This window comes from Taeniopygia guttata, chromosome 7 (genome assembly GCF_048771995.1).
Source record: "Taeniopygia guttata chromosome 7, bTaeGut7.mat, whole genome shotgun sequence".
NCBI classification, from domain to species: domain Eukaryota; kingdom Metazoa; phylum Chordata; class Aves; order Passeriformes; family Estrildidae; genus Taeniopygia; species Taeniopygia guttata.
In genome coordinates this window covers 29317088-29336511 of record NC_133032.1, presented here as the reverse complement: position 1 = coordinate 29336511, position 19424 = coordinate 29317088, and the positions used below count along the sequence as shown (strand labels likewise).

General features: G+C 44.3%; 1 protein-coding gene across 13 annotated transcripts in view; it reads right to left on the bottom strand.

Moving 5' to 3' along the window:
* Window positions 1-19424, bottom strand: part of UNC80 (unc-80 homolog, NALCN channel complex subunit) — a 122470-nt gene that overhangs the window by 18372 nt on the left and 84674 nt on the right. For all 13 annotated transcript variants that reach the window (XM_030277990.4, XM_030277995.4, XM_030277991.4 and 10 more), the window contains 13 exons: window positions 18658-18792; window positions 17875-18013; window positions 16204-16300; window positions 15534-15704; window positions 15247-15339; window positions 13167-13202; window positions 12605-12823; window positions 10129-10329; window positions 7733-7856; window positions 5322-5447; window positions 3336-3459; window positions 2402-2608; window positions 720-904 (listed from right to left, as the gene is read on the bottom strand). In XM_030277990.4, coding sequence (XP_030133850.3) covers window positions 720-904; window positions 2402-2608; window positions 3336-3459; window positions 5322-5447; window positions 7733-7856; window positions 10129-10329; window positions 12605-12823; window positions 13167-13202; window positions 15247-15339; window positions 15534-15704; window positions 16204-16300; window positions 17875-18013; window positions 18658-18792 — 1857 coding nt within the window. The remainder of the gene's footprint in view (window positions 1-719; window positions 905-2401; window positions 2609-3335; window positions 3460-5321; window positions 5448-7732; window positions 7857-10128; window positions 10330-12604; window positions 12824-13166; window positions 13203-15246; window positions 15340-15533; window positions 15705-16203; window positions 16301-17874; window positions 18014-18657; window positions 18793-19424) is intronic.

Genomic DNA, 19424 nt, shown 5'->3' with positions numbered 1-19424 from the left:
AGGTTTTGACTCCATCTATGAGGTCTTTCAGGGAGAATCTTATATTTGACTGAACAGAGATCAAAACCTCAGTGGCACAGAGGGCTCCCTTATGGTAAGCTCATGATCCTATCATGAGATAGCTTCTTCCTCCATGATGATTTAGTCTGTCTGAGAGACAAGGCAGGCTAAATAAGGTAGAGGACCATGTGCTAGTCTACCTAGTACCCAGCAAGGAGCTGTGATTAACTTAAACCCCAGGTGCCTTAGCCTAGCAGCTGCCTGTTCATCCACAAAAGTCCTGTCAGAACCTTCATCCAAGAGATGGAAAGGGGAGTGGTCCTTCCTGGCTGTTAGCTGTATTGCCCAGCTCTGTGCAGAACAGAGATTACTAGAAGATTTCTGCCAACACCCTCCTAGGTTCAGCACATCCACACTCCTTCCAAGTGCCTCTGAATGTCTTCATTGTAGAATTAAGTCTACATGCACTTGCCCCTCCAGAAGAACTAAGACTAGCTGTACTCCCTGGATCAGAGCTCCTGGATGTCTGGTACACTTTAGTTTTGGCTAGGAAAAAGCTCTGTGACTTCATTTCAAAGGGTTCTTAGACCTACATACTTCTGAGAGGTCAGTCACTACATGTAGTTCTTCCAGAAGTGCTGTTCCTCTGTTCTCAGCTGGGGAACATGGGCTGTCTTGCCTTCAGAGAGCGACACATCAGGAGCCAAAGCAACTGTTACCTTGCACTGGATGAAGGGCCGAAGGAGCACAAAGATAGGGATCCGTGTCCGCACGATGAAGTCGAGGAAATCCCACAGGGCCAGCCCTCCCACCTTCCGCAGGGCCATCTCCTTCACTTGCAGGCTCAGCCAGTACCACTGGCTGTCCAGCTGGCGCTCAAAGCAAACAAGGATCACCTTCAGGGCTACAGGGGAACACACACCAGCAAAGGGCAGTCAGAGATGTCACCAGTGTGCCTCACCAGCATTGGGGGAAGGATAGGGAGGCCACATTGGGCACAAACCTAAACAGGCCCATTTTGCGTGTACATGCGCACCCACACACCTCAGAGTCACAACTGGCTTTTCTGTTACTCTCCAAATATGGCAGGCAAGGAGCAAACAGTAAAGGCCTCAGGATCAGGACTGGCAGTCCAATTACAAGAGAACTTTTTCTACTTCATACTTAAATTCCTCTGTATTTTCTTGCTCTGGTGTTCCCTCTCCCTTCCCTGCAGAGTTATTTTGTCTTCTCAGAATCAGATATTTTGAAAGCAGCTCAGAGGGGGAATACAGCCCTGGCTGATCAGACAACCTCAAAAATCTTGACGAAGCATATCCACACAAAGAGTCACCAAGTGAGCACAATAATCTGGAGATGATTTATAGGGTGATGACAAGAACCTTTCTAGTGGGGCAACTGCATGAGTCAGGGCCACACTGCAATTTAAATACAAATATGTTCCAGTAAACCAAGTGCAGTAATTCACAAGAACAAGAGCATGGCATTACAAAGGGGGATGAACAGCAGCACAGTTCAAAACAATGTTCTGCATTAAAGTGGGCAGTGATTAACTCATTGGCTCACAGGAGAGACAAGGAATCTCCCCCTTTCCATGCTCCCCTGGTCTGGTAAAAACAGCAAGGCCTGGGAATTGTTGGGGGAAAGTTGACTACTCCATTTTTCTTAATGGGATGGCCAAGACTTCTCAGCCATTAGACATCTGTATCCTGGTTTGTTTGGATGGGGGGCTAAATCAGCTAAATCAGTGGTGAACTGCCATTTTTTCATCAGATTTACTCCATTCCCCAGATATGGGTTAACAAAGACCCAAATATAAATCTTCAGATAAATGCCCTTACAAACTCAGAAACAGTTTCTGAAGGGCTACTTTAAACTGTCCCTGTATAGGCCTGACTGCCCTCAGTGATGCTGCATCTCCAATTTATTTTTTCTGTCCTTTCACCTGTGGGTCAGATGTGAGATAATACAGCACCACCCTACAGCAAGCAGAGGGCACACCAGTCAGTAGGGACCGTGTGTGGGGCCAGCAGCCACACAGGCTACATCACCTCTCACCCTAGATGGCCAAGAGCCAGTGGAGCTGTGATGTTAGGGGCTGGTGGGCATTCTGAGTCACATTTGTGGCTTCTCCTGTGGTCTGGCAGTATGAAAACTGACTTCTACCTGTGCTGCTCCTCCTCCAGCTGCAGTGCAGACACCGCTCACGTTGCCGTGTACTCCAGAGATACTCCTGACTTCACGCTCTGGCCAGGCCCCCAGCTCAGGACAAGGCCTAAAGCAACTCTAAAGAGGTGAGTTAGCTCCTGCCTGAGATGGTTTTCTTTGGTGCTCTCTGCAGCCTTGAGCACTCCCCCTGAAGTCTGCCTCCTGGCAGTGGGCAGCAGAAGCCATCACTCACCCAGGTAGGCAGCCTGGCTGGTGGATTCTGCAAGCCCCTCGCGGCGCAGGTCCTTCCCCGCGTCCCCCGGGGTGGAGCAGTGGGCAGGGGAGCTCTCCAGCATGAAATTCTTGCTGCGGGAAGTGCTGATGATGCGAGGTGGCAGGAGGATATTGATAACAGTCTGGAGCAGCAGCAGGACCTCAGGCTGCTCCAGCCAGGGGCTGTCTGAGATGCATTGGGAGGGGAAAGAGAGAGAAAGATCAGGCTATGTCCCATCACAGACACTCAAAAGATCCAGACCCTGTTCAGCTCCAAAATGGGGTGCATCTCAAATGTCCCCTAAGCCAAAACTCCGTCCCCCACACCTTGTTATGCTGCTTCTCCTCCTGCAAGCAAAGGCAAAGTTTATTTTAGCACCAACACAAACACACACAAACACAGCTACACAGCACAAAGAAATGTCCCATCCAATGGTTTCATTTCCTTTTGGTATTCCCCTCTCCCTTTACTCTTTGCTTTCATTTAGGGATTTACCAGTGAAGACCCTCTATAGCAGAAAACAAGGAGCAGGACTTGTGCAAGGCAAATGGCATGAATTGAGCAAACTGTTATCCACAGGGGCACGCAATTTCTCTGATCTCTGCTCCCCTCTGTGACTTCTGCTACAACAGATTTGTCTTGCCCTGCACTCCAGTTTCAAAAGCAGAGCACATCTGAGTAAAACCTGACTCAAGAACAAAGGCACAGCTGAAATAAAGAGAAGAAATAATAACTAATCCCAATAGGGCTCTTTTCAGTCTCAGACCCAAAGGGCACTTAGCTGACATACTGCCAGTGACAGAAAACCAAATTAGAAAATAAAAATTAAAATAAGATACAGAGAGCAAGGAAAGTGCAAACAGCAGTTGTCAGAAAAGGGGGACAAAAATTCTTTTTGTTAAATTAGTCAGACCTTTGCTTCCAGATCCTACTGTGAGCACAAATGGAATCAGTAGGTTTAAAAGCATTCCTTCCCTTCTTTCCTGATTGGTGAATGGGGAGACGACATGGCTTAGGGGGAAATCTTCTTTCAAAGCCTGTGCAGTAATAATAAAAAAGGATTAAACAATTTTATCAGCAGATCACGCACACAAGTCACTGCCGGGAATGACGATCCCGCGGCCACCCTGTTCACACAGCACATCACCAGCACTGCTGACCTGATTGAATGAGATGCCCTCAGACCACTTATTCAGGAGTAAAGGGAATTCCAGAGTAACAAAGGCATCACCTGCTCGTGTCACAGCCAAACATAAGAAGCCCTCACTCCCAATTATCATTAACAAAATCAGGCGTATCCCACAAGAGTCGGCTGAGTGTTAGTCCTGAGCTCTGCACTGCTGTGAGTGGTATCAGGATCTGACACAGAGTAAAAAAAGGAACAGAGAAACTGCACAAATGACATTATCTAAATATTCTCCTGTCCGAACATGGAGGCTATTCCCAAAATGTATTTTTGTTCTGCCTCACTTTGTGTTGCCCTGTCATCCTCCCTAACACAAAGAATGAACTCCTGAAAAAGAAATAAAATGCATGTTTACTCCTTGACACATAGTCAAGATTAAATTGAAAGGTCTTTCACCTTCTTTTAGAGGAGGTAAGTCAAACAGCTGCCACTAGAACCTTTGCTCATTTACAACATCCCAGTTGCTACAGACTTAGCTGTGAAATACAACTGAACATTGCAACTCTTCAAGCTTGCAGACCTGAGCTGAGAAATTTTAGGAGATGTTTTCTGATGGGGTGTGAAGTAGTTCTGTTTTGTATTCTGCTGGAAGTGTTGGGAATTATGACTCGTGTTTTTCCTGACATGTTTGGTTTTCATTACATTTAAGCCCACAAACGAGTGAACAGGGAAAAGAGCATAATAAATGTTCCCCATAATTTAAAAAAATATTAATTTTGTATCTATTTTGGTTTTTTAGTAGATAATATTTTACAGCAGGTAAAAGTAGCCTTTTGTTTTCATTTGTTTTGATTAAAGGACCATCACCTCAGAGCTGGAAGAAATCTGTTCTCTTTCTGTGTCACTTTGTACCAAAAAGTCCTTCTGTACCTCATGCTCTGAGGGACAGCTTTGTGTGTTGTTCCCTGTAAGCCTTCCTTCCCAAGCCACCCTGCTGCTCACAAATACCTGCCTAAGTATTCAACTGGATGTACCAATGCATATTTTAAAATGCAACTTGGAGCTAGGTAAGGAAATTTGTCACTTCTTTGGTCACCATTCAGACTAATTTCATGCCAGTGGGGAAAGAAAAGGACACCAAGGCAGAAAGACTCTGTAAAAAGTTATAGTGCTGCTATGAGAAAGGAATAGTGGTGAAATTCTCCAAAAAGTCTGGAACTTTTTTGTTTGTTTGTTTTTGTTTTTTAATTCTGGCAACAAGGATACCATTGCGTCAGCAGCTGAAAAGCCAAGTTGCCCTGCTTTTTGTGCTGGCACAGTGTGTGACCAGCTCAGGTAAGAGCAGAAGAGCACAAACTCCACTCTCAGTTACACACATGGTCCCACAGGAAGACAGGAAGGGTTGCATGGAAGTATCCCAAGCCTGGGCCCATCCTCCTGTGGCAGAAGTGTTACACTAACTCCTTAGATCCTGCAGAGAATCCTGACCTGCTTGTCAGAGCCTTACACAGCATCCATCAGCCAAACTCCCTGGACTTCAATGGCAGCGTTAAGCTGATGGATGCTTGCTGTGGACTTGGCCCCAACAGATGAGTTCTGAGCTCAGTTCAAGCCTTCAGAAAGAAGGGAGAATTTACATGTCGCTTCTCTTTAATTTTTGATGCACGTTCCACAGTTTTTGCCCAGCTTTTGCAGAAAGAAAACAGAGCACTGATGAGTTGGTGTCTCAACCAGAAGCTCTAGAGGCCTGGCCGTGGGCCAGGGCAGACACACCTGTATCTGCAATGCTACAAGCCGGACAACAGCTGTGCTGAAGGGCAGAGGTGGCGAGAGATAAGGGCTGAGATGAAGAAGGGGTAATCCGTCAGCCACACTGGAGGGTCCTACCACTCCCATCACCTGCAATACAAACAGAGCACATCACCACAACTGGCTACTTACAGTTTCATCCATGCCATATCCTCCAACGTCAGTGAAATGGAGGTGCCTTTCATTAAGCACTGAGTTGGGGTGGATCTAGCAGAACCAGCCCCCTCAGTGGTCCTTGCAGGAGCTGGGGCCAGTGAGGAGACGGTGTTCTAGCAGGGAAGGGGAAGGGAAAAGAGGGAAACCAGCACAGATGGGAGGAGTGCACGGGGAACCCGGTACATTTATAAATGTACCCAGTACCAGCCCTGAATGACCAGCACTGGACTGGTGGAACAGCTAGAGTTGGAGGATATGTCATTTGACAACTGTAACAAATAAAAATCTGTCATCAAAGCAAAAATTCTGCATTGAAAGTGGACATCTTTTCCCTTCCCTTGCTTGAAAAATAATGTCCTAAGTCTGACCCAAGCCAGGTTTTGTACATTGTTCAGATTCCTCTCAAACACAGCCTGTTTTGGGGAACTCTAAGCATGATTCCTGTCAGCTGACTGACCCCAGATGTCTGAGGCAGAGTCACCTGCATGTGCATGTGGTTGTCTGGAACTCCTTGAATTATTCACCACAGGGAAACAGCACTTCTAGGGAAGAGTTATTTGTACTGTTCGGGATGTGTCCCTCAGGAGGAATTAAATCACAGGCCTGCAATATGCCTGTTTCTCACCATGACCAGACACATGTAGATGACAGGAACAGGGAGAAGTTACCTGGCAGACACCTAAGCTTATGGGAGATGAATGCATGCTTCTTTTCCAAATTCAGCCTGGGGAAAAAGGCAGTAACCAGTTTTTTGCCAGAAAACCAAAGGACAATTTAGAAGGAAAAGTCAGATCCCCTTCTTTACATCACTATGGATTATCGTTGAGATATTTCCCCACCTTCCTGGGTGATTGATTTTTGGGCTTCGTGGTCTACACGTGATACACCATGCAATCAGTGCTCCCACAGCTCACAGTGCAATAAGGTAAAATACTTACAGCAGTAACTATGTTTTCCTGGTAGCTCTCCCTGGTGCTCTCAGCCAGCAGAACATAAGCACAATGACTGCACTATAGCACTGCAGAGCTTTCTGCTATTTTTAGAGCACTAGATAATTCTTATTGTGGGCCCCTTGGAGAGCTTGCTGGGGTGATTCAATCTGCCATGCCTGCTTGACAAACTGCAAGGCCATTCCAAACTCCTGCTTGAGCTAGCTGTGTAGCAACCTCCCCATGTAACAACTCTTAAGTAATCTGAGGGCCCAGATTTGCATTAGAGCCAGGTAGCTGCTACCTCTGCTTGGACAAGCAAGAAGTCTTATGGGCTCTGACAGGTTGGTGCTTCCCTGCCCTTGCAGCATGAGTGCCAAATTGACTTGAAGGACAGGAACTTGGCAAAACCTGACATTGCATTTTAGCTAATGATCATTGTTTTTAAAGGCCCTCAGAGCACTGGTGAACCCTTAAATATTTTTTGTAAGCTGCAAGATAAGGTTATAACCTTTATGCTTTAAGGAGAAAATGTTATAAATCCCAGTAACAGTAAAATTCTAGTGCAGCCTTTCCCCCTTAATTTATATTTTTGCATATGGAATGAAAGCATGCTTGTTTGCCCAAGTGGCTGGAGTGACACGAACATGGAAGTGGGGGCTTGCCCCCAGTGTAACAGCTGCAGAACCGCTGTGGTCTACCACTGAATGACCAGGCAAACTCTCTCCATGTCTCTTGCAACACTCTTAGGAGCATAAATTTTAGTAAGAGAGGGATCTGAATATTGTACATTGCAAACCTGTACTAGATCAAGCCAGGGACATTAACAGATAGAGGAGCCAATTCACCTTGTAAACCCTTCTAACTATCCAGCAGCCGCTGGCCTCTGACGGAGCAGTCAGGGCCCTTCCCCACTGGGGACGGTAGGTATCCCCAGTGCCACCCTCTCCCCGTCTCTACCAGGTGTGTGCAGTCTCCACCACCCCACTCTCCAACTTGCAGCCCTCAGCTCTCAGCTCAGTCTGGCAAAGGTGGATCTTCAAAGTGGTGCGTGGGAAGTGATGGAAAATAAATCGCTTGACCGCTGCTGTCGGTCACTGTATCTCCCCATGCACCACTTCAAAAATGAACCTTCCTTTCTCTATTGTCACCTGCAGAGCCCCCTTGTGAGGGGCAAAGGGGACAGGTAAAATGACAGGAATGGGCATAAACTGTCATCTTCAGTCCAGAGAAACCAACAGCAGGGGAAGGTTTAGCAAAGGTTCATGGGGTTGCCGCTTGGCTACTCACCAGATTGACACAGACATTGATCAGAGACCTAAGGTGAGGCAGGAAGGATATGATAGGCTGCCTCTGAAGTGTCAAACAAACCCCTTCAATCAAACTGCTGGCAGGCTCCCACTCAACCTGGCGCCTGCAATACAACAGTAGGTGCCGTTAGCCGCGGGCTCCTGCCCCCCACCAGACGCCCAAACACGGCCACCGACACACAGTGACGCTACAGAGGAGACGTGTCACACAGCCACGATGTCCGGGAGCAGCACGGAGCGTGTGACAGGAGAAGGCTTTGGCCACACGCTCCGGGAAGGCACAGAGCCACAGAGCACACCGGTGTGCGATCGAGAGACGAGAGACGCGCAGAGTGGGCTGGGGCTGCTGACACAAACCCCTCACACAGCACTGGTGCAGCAGCTGCATTTCGCTCCCTGATGCTTCCCTGCAACCGAAGAGGGAGGCCACACAGTGGCCTGAGGTGTGCCTGCGTGGGGAAGGGTCTGCTGTGCCGAGACCATCACTCTCCATCCCACGTGGCTCGTGAATGTTCCCACTGGCATGAAGAAACCCCATCAGCCTGAGTGCCCTCTGAGAGCTCCTCTGGCTGCTTCATCAGTGTCACTGCCCTAAATGTAAACTGGCCCAGCTGTATAATCTTCATCTCCACCTTGTGCACTCCCCAGCAGCACTGAAGTCCTTCATTCCAGGATCCTTTCTTCCCTGACACTTTGCTTTTTTACCAAAACAAAATTCAGGGATTATGCCAGATGCTGAAACGATTTCTCTTCCTAATCATAAGCAGACAGAACACAGGTTAACATTAAAGTGGTTCACACCCTTCGTCTCAGGGCCTGACTCTCTGCAATCATTCTCTCTGCAGTTCACAAACCAGCATCTGACTGCATTTACTGGGACAGAAAGACAAAAGGCTGGCATAGCTTGTTAGCTCAAGCCTTAAACAATACCCCAGTCAAGCTCTTCAGGTGTCTTCTCAGACCCACATGGGGAATCAAGTGTTCACTATGCAAACTCTTCTCCAGACCAATCTCCATAAATTCTTCATAAATCTCACCTTTGTGCATCCACTGTAACTAAATCCCCAGAATAGTGGTTTGTTCTTGTATTTCTTCTTACACATCCTCTGATCCTAGCAGACGCTGGGTTTGGAGTGGGATGCCCACTGGAGGCAGTGTATAAGATTCTGATCATGAGTACCCCAAGGGATGGCTCCTGGGCTCTTGCACCCAGACCCATCCCAAAGAGACTGCTTGACTCAAATCTGTGATGCTCAGATCTAGTTGCTGCATTTGGTCCAGTGGCTTTGCTGTCCTTTTGTGGACAAAAGAGTAATTTAAGCCAAGCCTAAGTACAGCCAGAGAGAGAGAGAGAGAATATGTAGGGACATCCATTCAAGTTACATAAGGAAGAAAGATCTTCAGGGACAGAAACCCCTATCTGCCTTTGAGGCAGAAGAAAGTATGAGCAGGGAAAGAAGGAATGAATGAGAAAACAGGCAGGACATGGCAAAGAATCAAACCAACAGGACAGAGAAGCACCAAAATTTCTGCCTCTGAATTCCCTACAAGGGTGGAGTTTCTTGAATCAGGTTAACCAAAGAAAAGGATAGTGATGCCAGAAAGACGATATCACCTCCCTGTTATTGTTCCATCTTTGATTCCTACTGGGACATAATGCTGATGTTCTCTAACATGATTTGGCTTCTCAGCTGAGACTGCCAATGAAGTGCCATTCAAGCAGTTGAGGACATATGCCCATGAGGGTGACCAAGACCAATGCCTCTTTTTACTGAGATCACTGGAAAATTCACAGTTCTGAGTGATTTTATACCACCCAGACTGGATTTGTACCGCTGCCTCCAATCAGGGATGCTCCACAGTCAATACTTCTTGAAGTTGCCAGAGCCTGTACATACCATAATACCACTGTGTGATCTACCAGGCTTCCCCTAGGCATGGACCTAAGCAGTTGATGCAGTTATTTGACTTTTACTAGGGAGCAATCAGAATAACTCCTGGCTATTTTTGTCTTTACAGAGAACATAACAGTATTGCTATGCTAGAAATACTCTTACTACAGTTTAACTTTGCATTAAAAAACTCACAGCAGAAGTTAATTAAAAGGGCAATAATATGGAAAAAAATCTGCAGACTTCTTTTTGGGAAAGAAAAATGGCGTTTCTGGAAGTTCTCTCTTGAGTTCTTAATAACCATGCTGCTACCAGAAGACACAACAAAAACATCAACATAAACACACTTACAGAGATAAAAACACCTGTCATTTTGTGGTATGCTGTAAAGGCTCACTGCAACATGACAGTAGGTGACGTACCCACACTTCAAGGCTTGCAACATCAGAAACGGACCCCAGAGGGTTTCCAGGTACCTGCTCACCTCAGAGTAGGCATCTTGTGAATTTTATTGAACATACGATCCAATCTCTTTAAGATGAGGATCAGGGCAGGTCTCACCGCCTCGGCTGTCCAGTCAGTGATGGGCAGCATCTCCATGATGTAGCGCCGGAGCCCGCGGCTCTCCATCGTCTGCGTGTCGTAAGGAGCCAGCTTCAGCAGGGAGTGCGCGATTTCTGCCAGTCTGAAACCACAGGCATCGGCAGGAAAATAAATACAGCCTGCATTTCTGTGCCAGTTCTTTTGCTTCTTTTCTGCCAAGGTTGGGATTAAATCGCAAGATGGTATTTCTTGTTTGGACTCAGATGTTTATTAGTCCTTATCTACGTTACAGTCTCACCGACTGTGAGTTCTACAGTACTTCTCTCTAACAAAGTAAAAATGGAGCCCTATCTCTTTCTCTACAAGGGCTTTTAAGGATAAACTGTCCAATTAAGAAATGACACCTAAATTATTTTTACTTTTAACCCAATAACCAACACCCATGCCCTGCAGTGTGGACTTTTTTATCCAATTACACAAAACCACCCAAACCTAGAAAGAAGAAGGTGAAGAAGGTGAAGAAGAAGAAGAAGGTGAAGAAGAAGGACCAGCCTATGCCCCAAAACCTCCATCTTGCTTTATATATATTACTATATTCTAAACCCTTAAAGTTTAAGTTTTCCACCATGTGATATTGCACACTTCTATTCAAACTAAACACCCATAATCCCAGTTCTATCATTCCATTTTGGAAGCCTTCTCTATGGCCTCAGGTTAAATGCAGAGTTCTTTTGGGGGTCAGTGTCTGTCAGCACAGAAAGTCTAAAATTCTCAGCATCCAGGCTTCAACATGCCTACACACAAGCCAATGAACTAGCATATAAATAATCAGGAGCCTAGTAAAAATAAAATGGTGCAAAAGTCAAATGTGCTGCTATTTAAACTCCTAGATCTGATACCACAGTTCTGGTCTGTTAAGACTGTTTTGCTGGAATCACTGTTTATATTTAAGAATACGTGAATGGTCTAAATATTACTTTTACATTGACATTAAATCTGTGATCAGGAATCACAGATTTGGGTAGCTAAAACCAAAGTACCTATGCTGGCAGTAAGACTACAACATTGCAAATACCTGTGAAATATAGACTCTGCATCATCTGTTTGTCAGTTAATGAGTGATTTGGTTTTGTTCTGTGCTTGTTTTTCAGCATTATCCCTTAGGAAGTATCACTGCACAATTTTCAGGTGTTAAATTTTAAAAATAAAATGTCCATAGGTTAACACAACATGTCCTTTGTAGGCTTGTTCCCTGCAGTTTTTATGTTTCTCCTAACACCTCTACAGATTGTGTTGCTCTTGCTTTTTCCACTATCCCAGATGGCCTTGCCAATGGCATTTTTTTGTATTGACAGTGAAATATCATGGCAGCATTTGACTTACACTTGCAGTTTGATGAAAATCTACTGAAATACTTGGATATTTGTGGTAAGCCAAGGCCAGAAATAAAACATGAAACATCAACAGACTTTGTATTGGATGATTACAGTACAATCCTATCCATACTGTGGGGGCTTTGTCTGAAATGCATCCAACTAATGGAACATATTTCTATTCTCTTTATAATCTGCCTAGTAATATCAAGGGCAACAAGTTCCTCAGATTAACCAAAAGTGGTATAAAATCGTGGTTTTATCCAGTATTTCTTTATTATTCCTTTTTAAAAACTGCTTTGTCCTACTATGAACTAGGTCTCCTTTCTTAAATGCTGTGAAATTTAAATTATCATATAATTAAGTTTCTTGCCAGCAATACAATGCCATCTCCATGTAATGATATATAAAAACTTCTTTATGTATTTTAAAGTGTAAGATCCATTTCATCTAACTTGAAACATCAATCTCAATTAATCTGCTAGCTCCTTCCTAGCAGAAATAAGCGACCTGGGAAATTTTTATCTTCCTGAAATACTGGGATAAACAGCTGGATGTGCATCTTCCTTTCTATTGGGTGCAAAAAGATCTTCATTACTTTTGCAGACCAAACATTTGCTGAGGTGCTGGGCCTGTAAATGCCCTCTGTCCCGTCCTTCCCTGTATTTCAGGCACTTAGAAAGTGGCTGTTCTGCCTTTCTTGCTTGCAAGCTGCTGGCTCTGATGCACAGTGCCACTGGAGAGGATAAAGGTTGTATTCAACCAGGTAGGCAGCTTCCCCAGCCCTTGCCCACCAGAGACAGATTTGTCTTGTCCTGAGACATCAGAGGGAGCTGTTTCTGATGGGGGTCAGAATGAAACCAGAGGAAAGCTTAAGAAATCATCAGTACAATCTGACGAACATCCAAAACAGCCTCTGCATGTTTGAGACAAAAACACACAACTACACAACCAAAAAGTGATTCCATCTGCTAATATGAAAAAGAGCTAAAAGAAAGGAACCCCCCTGAAATGAACAAGAAAAACAGAATGCCTATGGAATACCTCATGTGGGACTTCACATCCAGCAGCTCCAGAGAAGTTACTCGGGGCTCACCAGCCAGATTCTGCAAAATCTTCAGCCTCGGACCACAGTGCTTGTAAAACTCTGTGCAGATATTCAGCAATGACTCCCGTGGTCTCCTGAACTCCTCTCTGGCAATTCTTTCATCCAGCTCCTCTCGGGGAAGACCCTGTCCCTCTTCCATTAAGTGAAGGTTCTCCCTGGAGGACACAAAGTAAGACACAGTAAGAGGGTGGTATATGCAGTAGATCATCTGGGATAGATTACAACCTCTTCATCTTCTTTTTGCAACAGTTGCTTTCCTCTGCAACTGAAAGAAAGGTAGTTGCAACCTGCAATTGAGAAACAAAACAAAACAAAAAAAAAAAAAAAAGGGAAGTTATAATCTTCCAAGTCTTGCTAAAAATGTAAATATTTTCTAGATGAACTATCCTTTGACACGTTCCCTGACAAAAGGCTGCCTGTCACGGCAACCGTGTGTGGGAACGTTTCATCACACATCAGGGGAGACTGGGATAAAACTGGGATAAAATTTTACTGTACCTGATAAAGTGTAGTTTGGCTCCCTGTTCTGGGTACCTGGGAAAACAGAAACAGTGAGATTGCAATCAGCAACTCAGTACTGCCTAAACTTGCACTAAAAGAAAGTGACACAGTTCTAGCTTAGAGGTTTATTCACCATGGGCAGGATGATATCTTGTGTCACTGGAACAATGCCTACACGTAGCTACTGACCACACTGAATTGCCTTTATCTCCCAGCTTCCATCAAAAAAACATATTCCTAGAGTTATTGGCCTTGTTCTGAAAGGAAAAGTTCAGGCTTAAAAGACATAGCTCTCTTTCAAGTGATTTCTCTTACTGATTTTCACCCCAGTGCTCAGTCTCATTCATCAAACCAGAGCTCACCAAGTGAAAAGAATACCTCAGAGTGGGTTTGGGGTTTTTTTGGGGGTTGTGTTATTTTTGTTGGGTTTTTTGTTTGTTTGTTTTTCGGGGTTTTTTGTTTGTTTGTTTTATTGTCATTTTCTCTTGTTATTTCTTTTTGAGAAAGCATTAATAGACCCTGCACCACTTGGCTACCATGTCCAAGGCTTTAATAGTAATCATTTTAACCTCATGAGACTCCTGCTGTTGCTAGCAGATGTCTGTTGCAATGATAACACAACAGAAGCAACAAGTGCAGGAAATCTGGAGCAGTGCAAAAATATTTTGGAGCAGAGGCTGAATGTCTGACAATGAGAAAAATCTGGAAATGTAGTCAAGATGCCTGAAGTTACCCTGCACTGGGAATGTCTACATTGTCTGCCAGCAGATACATATTAACTGCTCTCCAAAATCAGCAGATAGATAATAAAGTACTACTTTCCATTACACCTTATTTTCCTTAGACTGAGCAATCTTGCAAATTAAGTAAATGGCATATGTCCACTTCAGACTCCAGCATGTCTGGTTTATCTGCTGGTTTGTCATGTCTGGAATTTATCTGCTTCTCACATCAAGGATTGAAAGTCAAAGTCATGTTTTAACCATGACTTAATATATTTTAAAGAATAACAGACTGATGACAGGAGTTACCAACCAAAACTGACATAATAGATAGCCCTTTGATGATTCATGCAGAAATTGATTTCTAAACCCCTTGAATTATTAAAAATAATAGGTAATAACTTGGAAAACTCCAGAAATACAGCTACCCCAGCTTTTGCTAGGCTACAATTCCTCTACAATTCAGCACAAACATTCAGATTTTTAGCACACTAAGGCATTGTCTGGCCAGGAGAAGGCAGAGCTGCCTGCTACAAAGAAAAAACTTCACAATCCCAAATCCTTGTGAGTGGATTAATCCCTTCCTCTGTGACCAATTAAATTGTTAGTGGCCTTGTCTAATTTGTAGCAGCCTAACTGGAATGGTCACTATGGTCAAGGATCAAAATTACAGTTCACTGATGCCATGTGCTTCTTTGTTTGCTTCTTCTGTGAGAAAGTTCTTTGGTGTTTTGTTTTGTTGGGTTTGGGGTTTTTTAAGAAAGACAATAATATTTCCAGGCATTCTTTTGACTTCTCTCAAGTTGTCAGCTACCCTTCCTGTACTATCTATAACTACCAAAAAAACCCCAGACCAATGTGGAGGTAAAAATCATAGAAAGAGACCACAGGGAATGTACAAGGAAATAGAACAAAAGAAAACTAGAGGGGGTGCCAGTCTCTGAGAGCCTCAACTGATAGGCAGTTTGAGTTTGTACAGGTGTTCAGCCCCTTGGAACAAGGCCAGAAGAATCTGACCCTTCTGCTGGCCAAGCATGCTCTGCCCCCTGGGTACTTTGACACTGGACTTGGCAGGAAGCAAAGCAGAGAATGAGTGAGCTTCAGCAATATACTGCTAGAGGGTAGAAAGGGGAATTAATCATTTAGGATGTGTGTCCTCCATTTTTATACTCTGGTCTTCTGTTGTTTTAAACTAGAAATCCTAGTCTTGGGTATTTTGGGTAGCATCAGAAATGCAGTCCTGGGGAATGGACTCTTTGGGTGTGACTGTTTTCTCCCACAGTACAAACCAAACCAAAAAAACAAACCCAAACCAAAACCGTTTCAGAAAAAAAAGAAAGAAAGAAAAGCCTTACCTGGTGTTCACACCTGCTGACATGGTGTGGTTTGCTGTTGTGGTCCCTTTATGGCCTTGGTCACATCGACTCATCTGTGGGGCTGTCATAGGCCTGGCAAAGAGAAGGTGAACAGCACACTACATGTTAAATCTCACAAGCACACAGAAATTTCACAGAAATTACTTGCAGTAATTTTACCAAGTCTGAAAAACTCGAGCTAAGCTGCGTGTTGTGGCCTCCTGGGCATTCCTTATCCCCACATAGACAACCAAATGCAGGCTCAGCCCCTTGGCCACGTGTGTTACCTGGTGAGAACTTCTACACTGTACAGGAGGGCTTGCAAAGAGGTGGCAAGGGCACCCATAGAAGCGATCTCCTCACGAGCTGCTGTCCCAGTGTCCACTTGAGAGGTTTGTCGCTTCAATTTTTGCAAGTAACAGGGAACCAGGGCTTCCAAGACCATCAGCATCTGGAGGCTGGAAAAATAACAATACTCGCTCTATTTATTTTGTCATTCCTGAACTCACATTAGGTAGAGGCTTAGGTTTCTGTCTGAAGACCTTGGATCTGTAACTAGGCAATGATTTAATTGCTTCTCACTAGAAGTCTTGAGCCAAAGAAATAACTGGATTAGGAACTTCAGGGGGAAGCTAGATGATGCATGAAACAACAACAACAATAATAATAATACCCCCAAACTTTCAGGTATCTTCCAAATATGTCATCTATTTGCTAACAAGTAGTTTCCCTTCCAAAGACTCTTTTCTTCCCTGATTCCCTCTTGAAAACTAACATATGTATTTGGAACTGGTGTTACCACTAGGAAGGGGTAACAGGCAGAGGTTTGGCCTCAGAGAAGCTCCACACTTGGAATTCCTTATCCTCTGTCTCCATTTGCCAGCCTTGCTTTCACATGCCATATGCAGCTTTTATGCCTTTTCTGAGTGTGCACAAATCAAGAGAACAGAATATCACCTTCTGAATGACTCAGGAGCATAAGCCACCACTGTCACACACAGCTTGATGGCTTCACTGATGGAAAAGGTCAGATCTTCATTCCCATAGCAGAAGTCTGAGGGAGTAAAGCAGTATGAGAAGACTATCACACAATCATATTAAGTATGAAAGGAGCTAACACATTTCCTTTTCCCCCTCTCCTATTCCTTGCTTTTCATGTTAACAATGCCCAACAGGCTTTTGGACAGATAAAAATCTGTCTCTGTAAAAGAAACATATGCTGCATTGCTACTTGAACCCTATTGCCCAAGAACTCAGTGGGTGAAAAAGCTCTCAGCAGGTCACCTGCTGCTGAGCAAAATGCCTACAGAGTCCTGTTTCAAACATCACCCATCAAAACCTAAGTCTTGAGTTGTTATATGCCAAGGACACATGTCAAATTAATGATAATTTTTAAACATAATTTTTTATGCTTTTTTTCTTAGATGTTCTAACCACACAAAAAATTATGCCGATGCACCAGTGATGGCAGAACACAGCTTTACTTCTCAAAAATCAAGCCCCTTTTATACTCATAGCCACATGGGTGCCAGCACAAAAGTGACTCTGTTTTGCTAGTGATTTCAGAAAAAGGTTTCAAAAGCATTTAAATCACATACTACAAATATCACTTTGAGCATAATTAGTTCTGGGCATTAAGAAACTAGAAAGAATGATATTTGTACAAGAATAATATTTTTAATAGAACTATAGCCCGTTTTTTCAGAGATGACCTTGTTATGCAGGAGCCCAAGTCAAAGTTAAGGTCCTAAAACATGTAAATAATAATTCTGATCATCATATGGAAGATACCAGACACACAACATGCTCATCTACAGTCTCATCATCAACTCATGCTTGAGAATTTTCAGAGATGTTTTTAACAGTTCTCCACTGAAATCTCCAAGAGGAAGAAATATCTTCTATTTCTGTACCACTTTATATTAAAACTTTCTATATCATAAAATCCCACTTTATTACAAAGCTTTAACTCTAAGGCCAGACAGGCTTCACAGTGCATCAAGATAACTAATATTTAAGAGAAGTGCAAATTTGGAAAGCAAGCTGACAATCCTTATAAAAATCACAAAGCAGCCAAATTCTTAAATGCAGCATTGCATGGATTACTATCATGAGACAGAATATCCTGGATACACCACACAGCCATATATATTCTGCTTTATGGTGAATCAACACCCTCCTCAGGAGCTCAGCACTGCTGGATGTCTGAATTGTATCCATCATCATCTACTATTCACAGTCTGCCCGCGGGAGAGGATGCTTTTGTTTCCTGTCCACATAGAGCAGAGGATGACACTGATCCTGTCAGCATAATACAGTTTATCAGGCATCTTTATTCTTCACTCACACGTGTTAAAATTCAAAATGCCACAGGCTAGTCTTAGACTAGAAGGCTTAAAGCAGAAAAAGTCACTTTGGAATTCAATTAATTAATAATTCCCCTCCTGCAGAAAATATAAAAAGAGTGATGGTGATAAAGCCAGTCTTAAAAGGCCCATGAGGCACAGCAAACAGATAGGACATTCCTAAAAAAGAGAAGGGCTCTGAAGAAATTATGCTGCATCAACTGTGTGTTGAATCAATAAATAATAAACCATAATTACTGAATACAGGATGTTTTACTATTACCTAATGACTTGAGAGGCTTTTCTGCTTTCACCAGCTCTAAGATGTCCAAAATGTCTGGAGTATCTCCCTCCAAAGACTGCAGCAGGTCAAACAGGCACTGAGCTGACACTCCTTTGCTGGTTCCATTGTTTGTAGCATCCTGTTACAACAAGAGACATTCATGTTATCCCAGGATTATTTATCTGCAGGTGTGAACAATCTTTGCTTTCAACAATGGGTCCTTTTGGAATTCAAGAGCTCATTGCTTTCAACCAGTGAGCCTTGCCTGACTCAACAGACTGATGCCACAGTGGGAGCAGGGTCTGAAAACTGCACACAGATCTTTGAGGCCCTGTGCAGGACTAAGATAGGCATGCTGGCAGTGCCCCACTTCAAATTAAGATCCCATTAACATGCCTAAAATGTTAGAACATAATTAAGGAATATTTCCAAACATGACTAATCTAGTCTTAGATGTCACATGTGCTAAAACTTGGTTTTAAGCTTTTAATTCTTATTGCTAGATTCTAAGAATGGATTTGCATTTAAAGAGTCATAAGCCATTATTGTCCTTTGATAATATATTTATACACAGAAATTTAAAGTGAAACCACATTTAGTGACCTGGACACCAGCAGCCTGCCATCTCAGCACCCTGCTCCCTCAAGTGATACACAGAAGTGCAGAGAAATAAGTGGCAACCTGGTTCTGTGCAGCACCGAGCATTCTCTGCCTGGGACCTCTGATAGGGGGTGGCTGCACACACAGGCTTCCCCCCAAGACAGGAGGATGGTTCTGACTCACAGGGAACTCCAGGAGAGGGGCCACGCTGGCAAAGAGCTGCAGGATGAAGGGCTTGCGGTGCAGGACGTAGAACTGGCGGCAGGCAAACTCGATGGCCTGGCGCAGCTGGGGGTTGCTCTCGTAGTCGGAGTACACCTGAGCACATGGAAAAGGACATGGAGGCACTGCTGAGCCCCGGTTGGACCAGCTCCAGCACTGGCATTCCTGATAGGTTTGTCTAACACACTGTTAAAGATAGAGCCTGGACCACCCCAGCCTGGCAATGCATTTCATGGTGTCTTAGGTTGGAAGATGTGGCTGGGGGTGTGCATTCTATCACAATCTGTTATAGGTGGGGCAGTTCTCTTCTGTTAACTGGGAAGGTTTCTTTATCTCTTCCACAAACAATCCTCCCTTCAGGAGATCTCTTCTGTTCATGGCCACTGAGTGTCCCTGCATGGCTGAGAAAATTCCATCACCCATTGGGAGAGGCTCCGCCCAGGGAAGGAGCCAAACATTCCTACCTGGATATAATCTGACTTTTGGAACCCCACAGCAGCCTTTGCCCACTGCATTCCCAGAGGAGCAGCTTTCTTCCCCACTGCATTCCCAGAGGAGCAGCTTTCTTCCCCACTGCATTCCCAGAGGGAGCCCAGGCCCATCTCTGCCAGCCCTGGAGCTCCAGAGGAAAATTCCCCCCTTGTGCAGGATCCCTGCTCCAGCAGAAGCACAACTGGCACTGCAGGAGGGCTGCAGCCACCATGGGATGGGACTGCTGCCACCTCCCT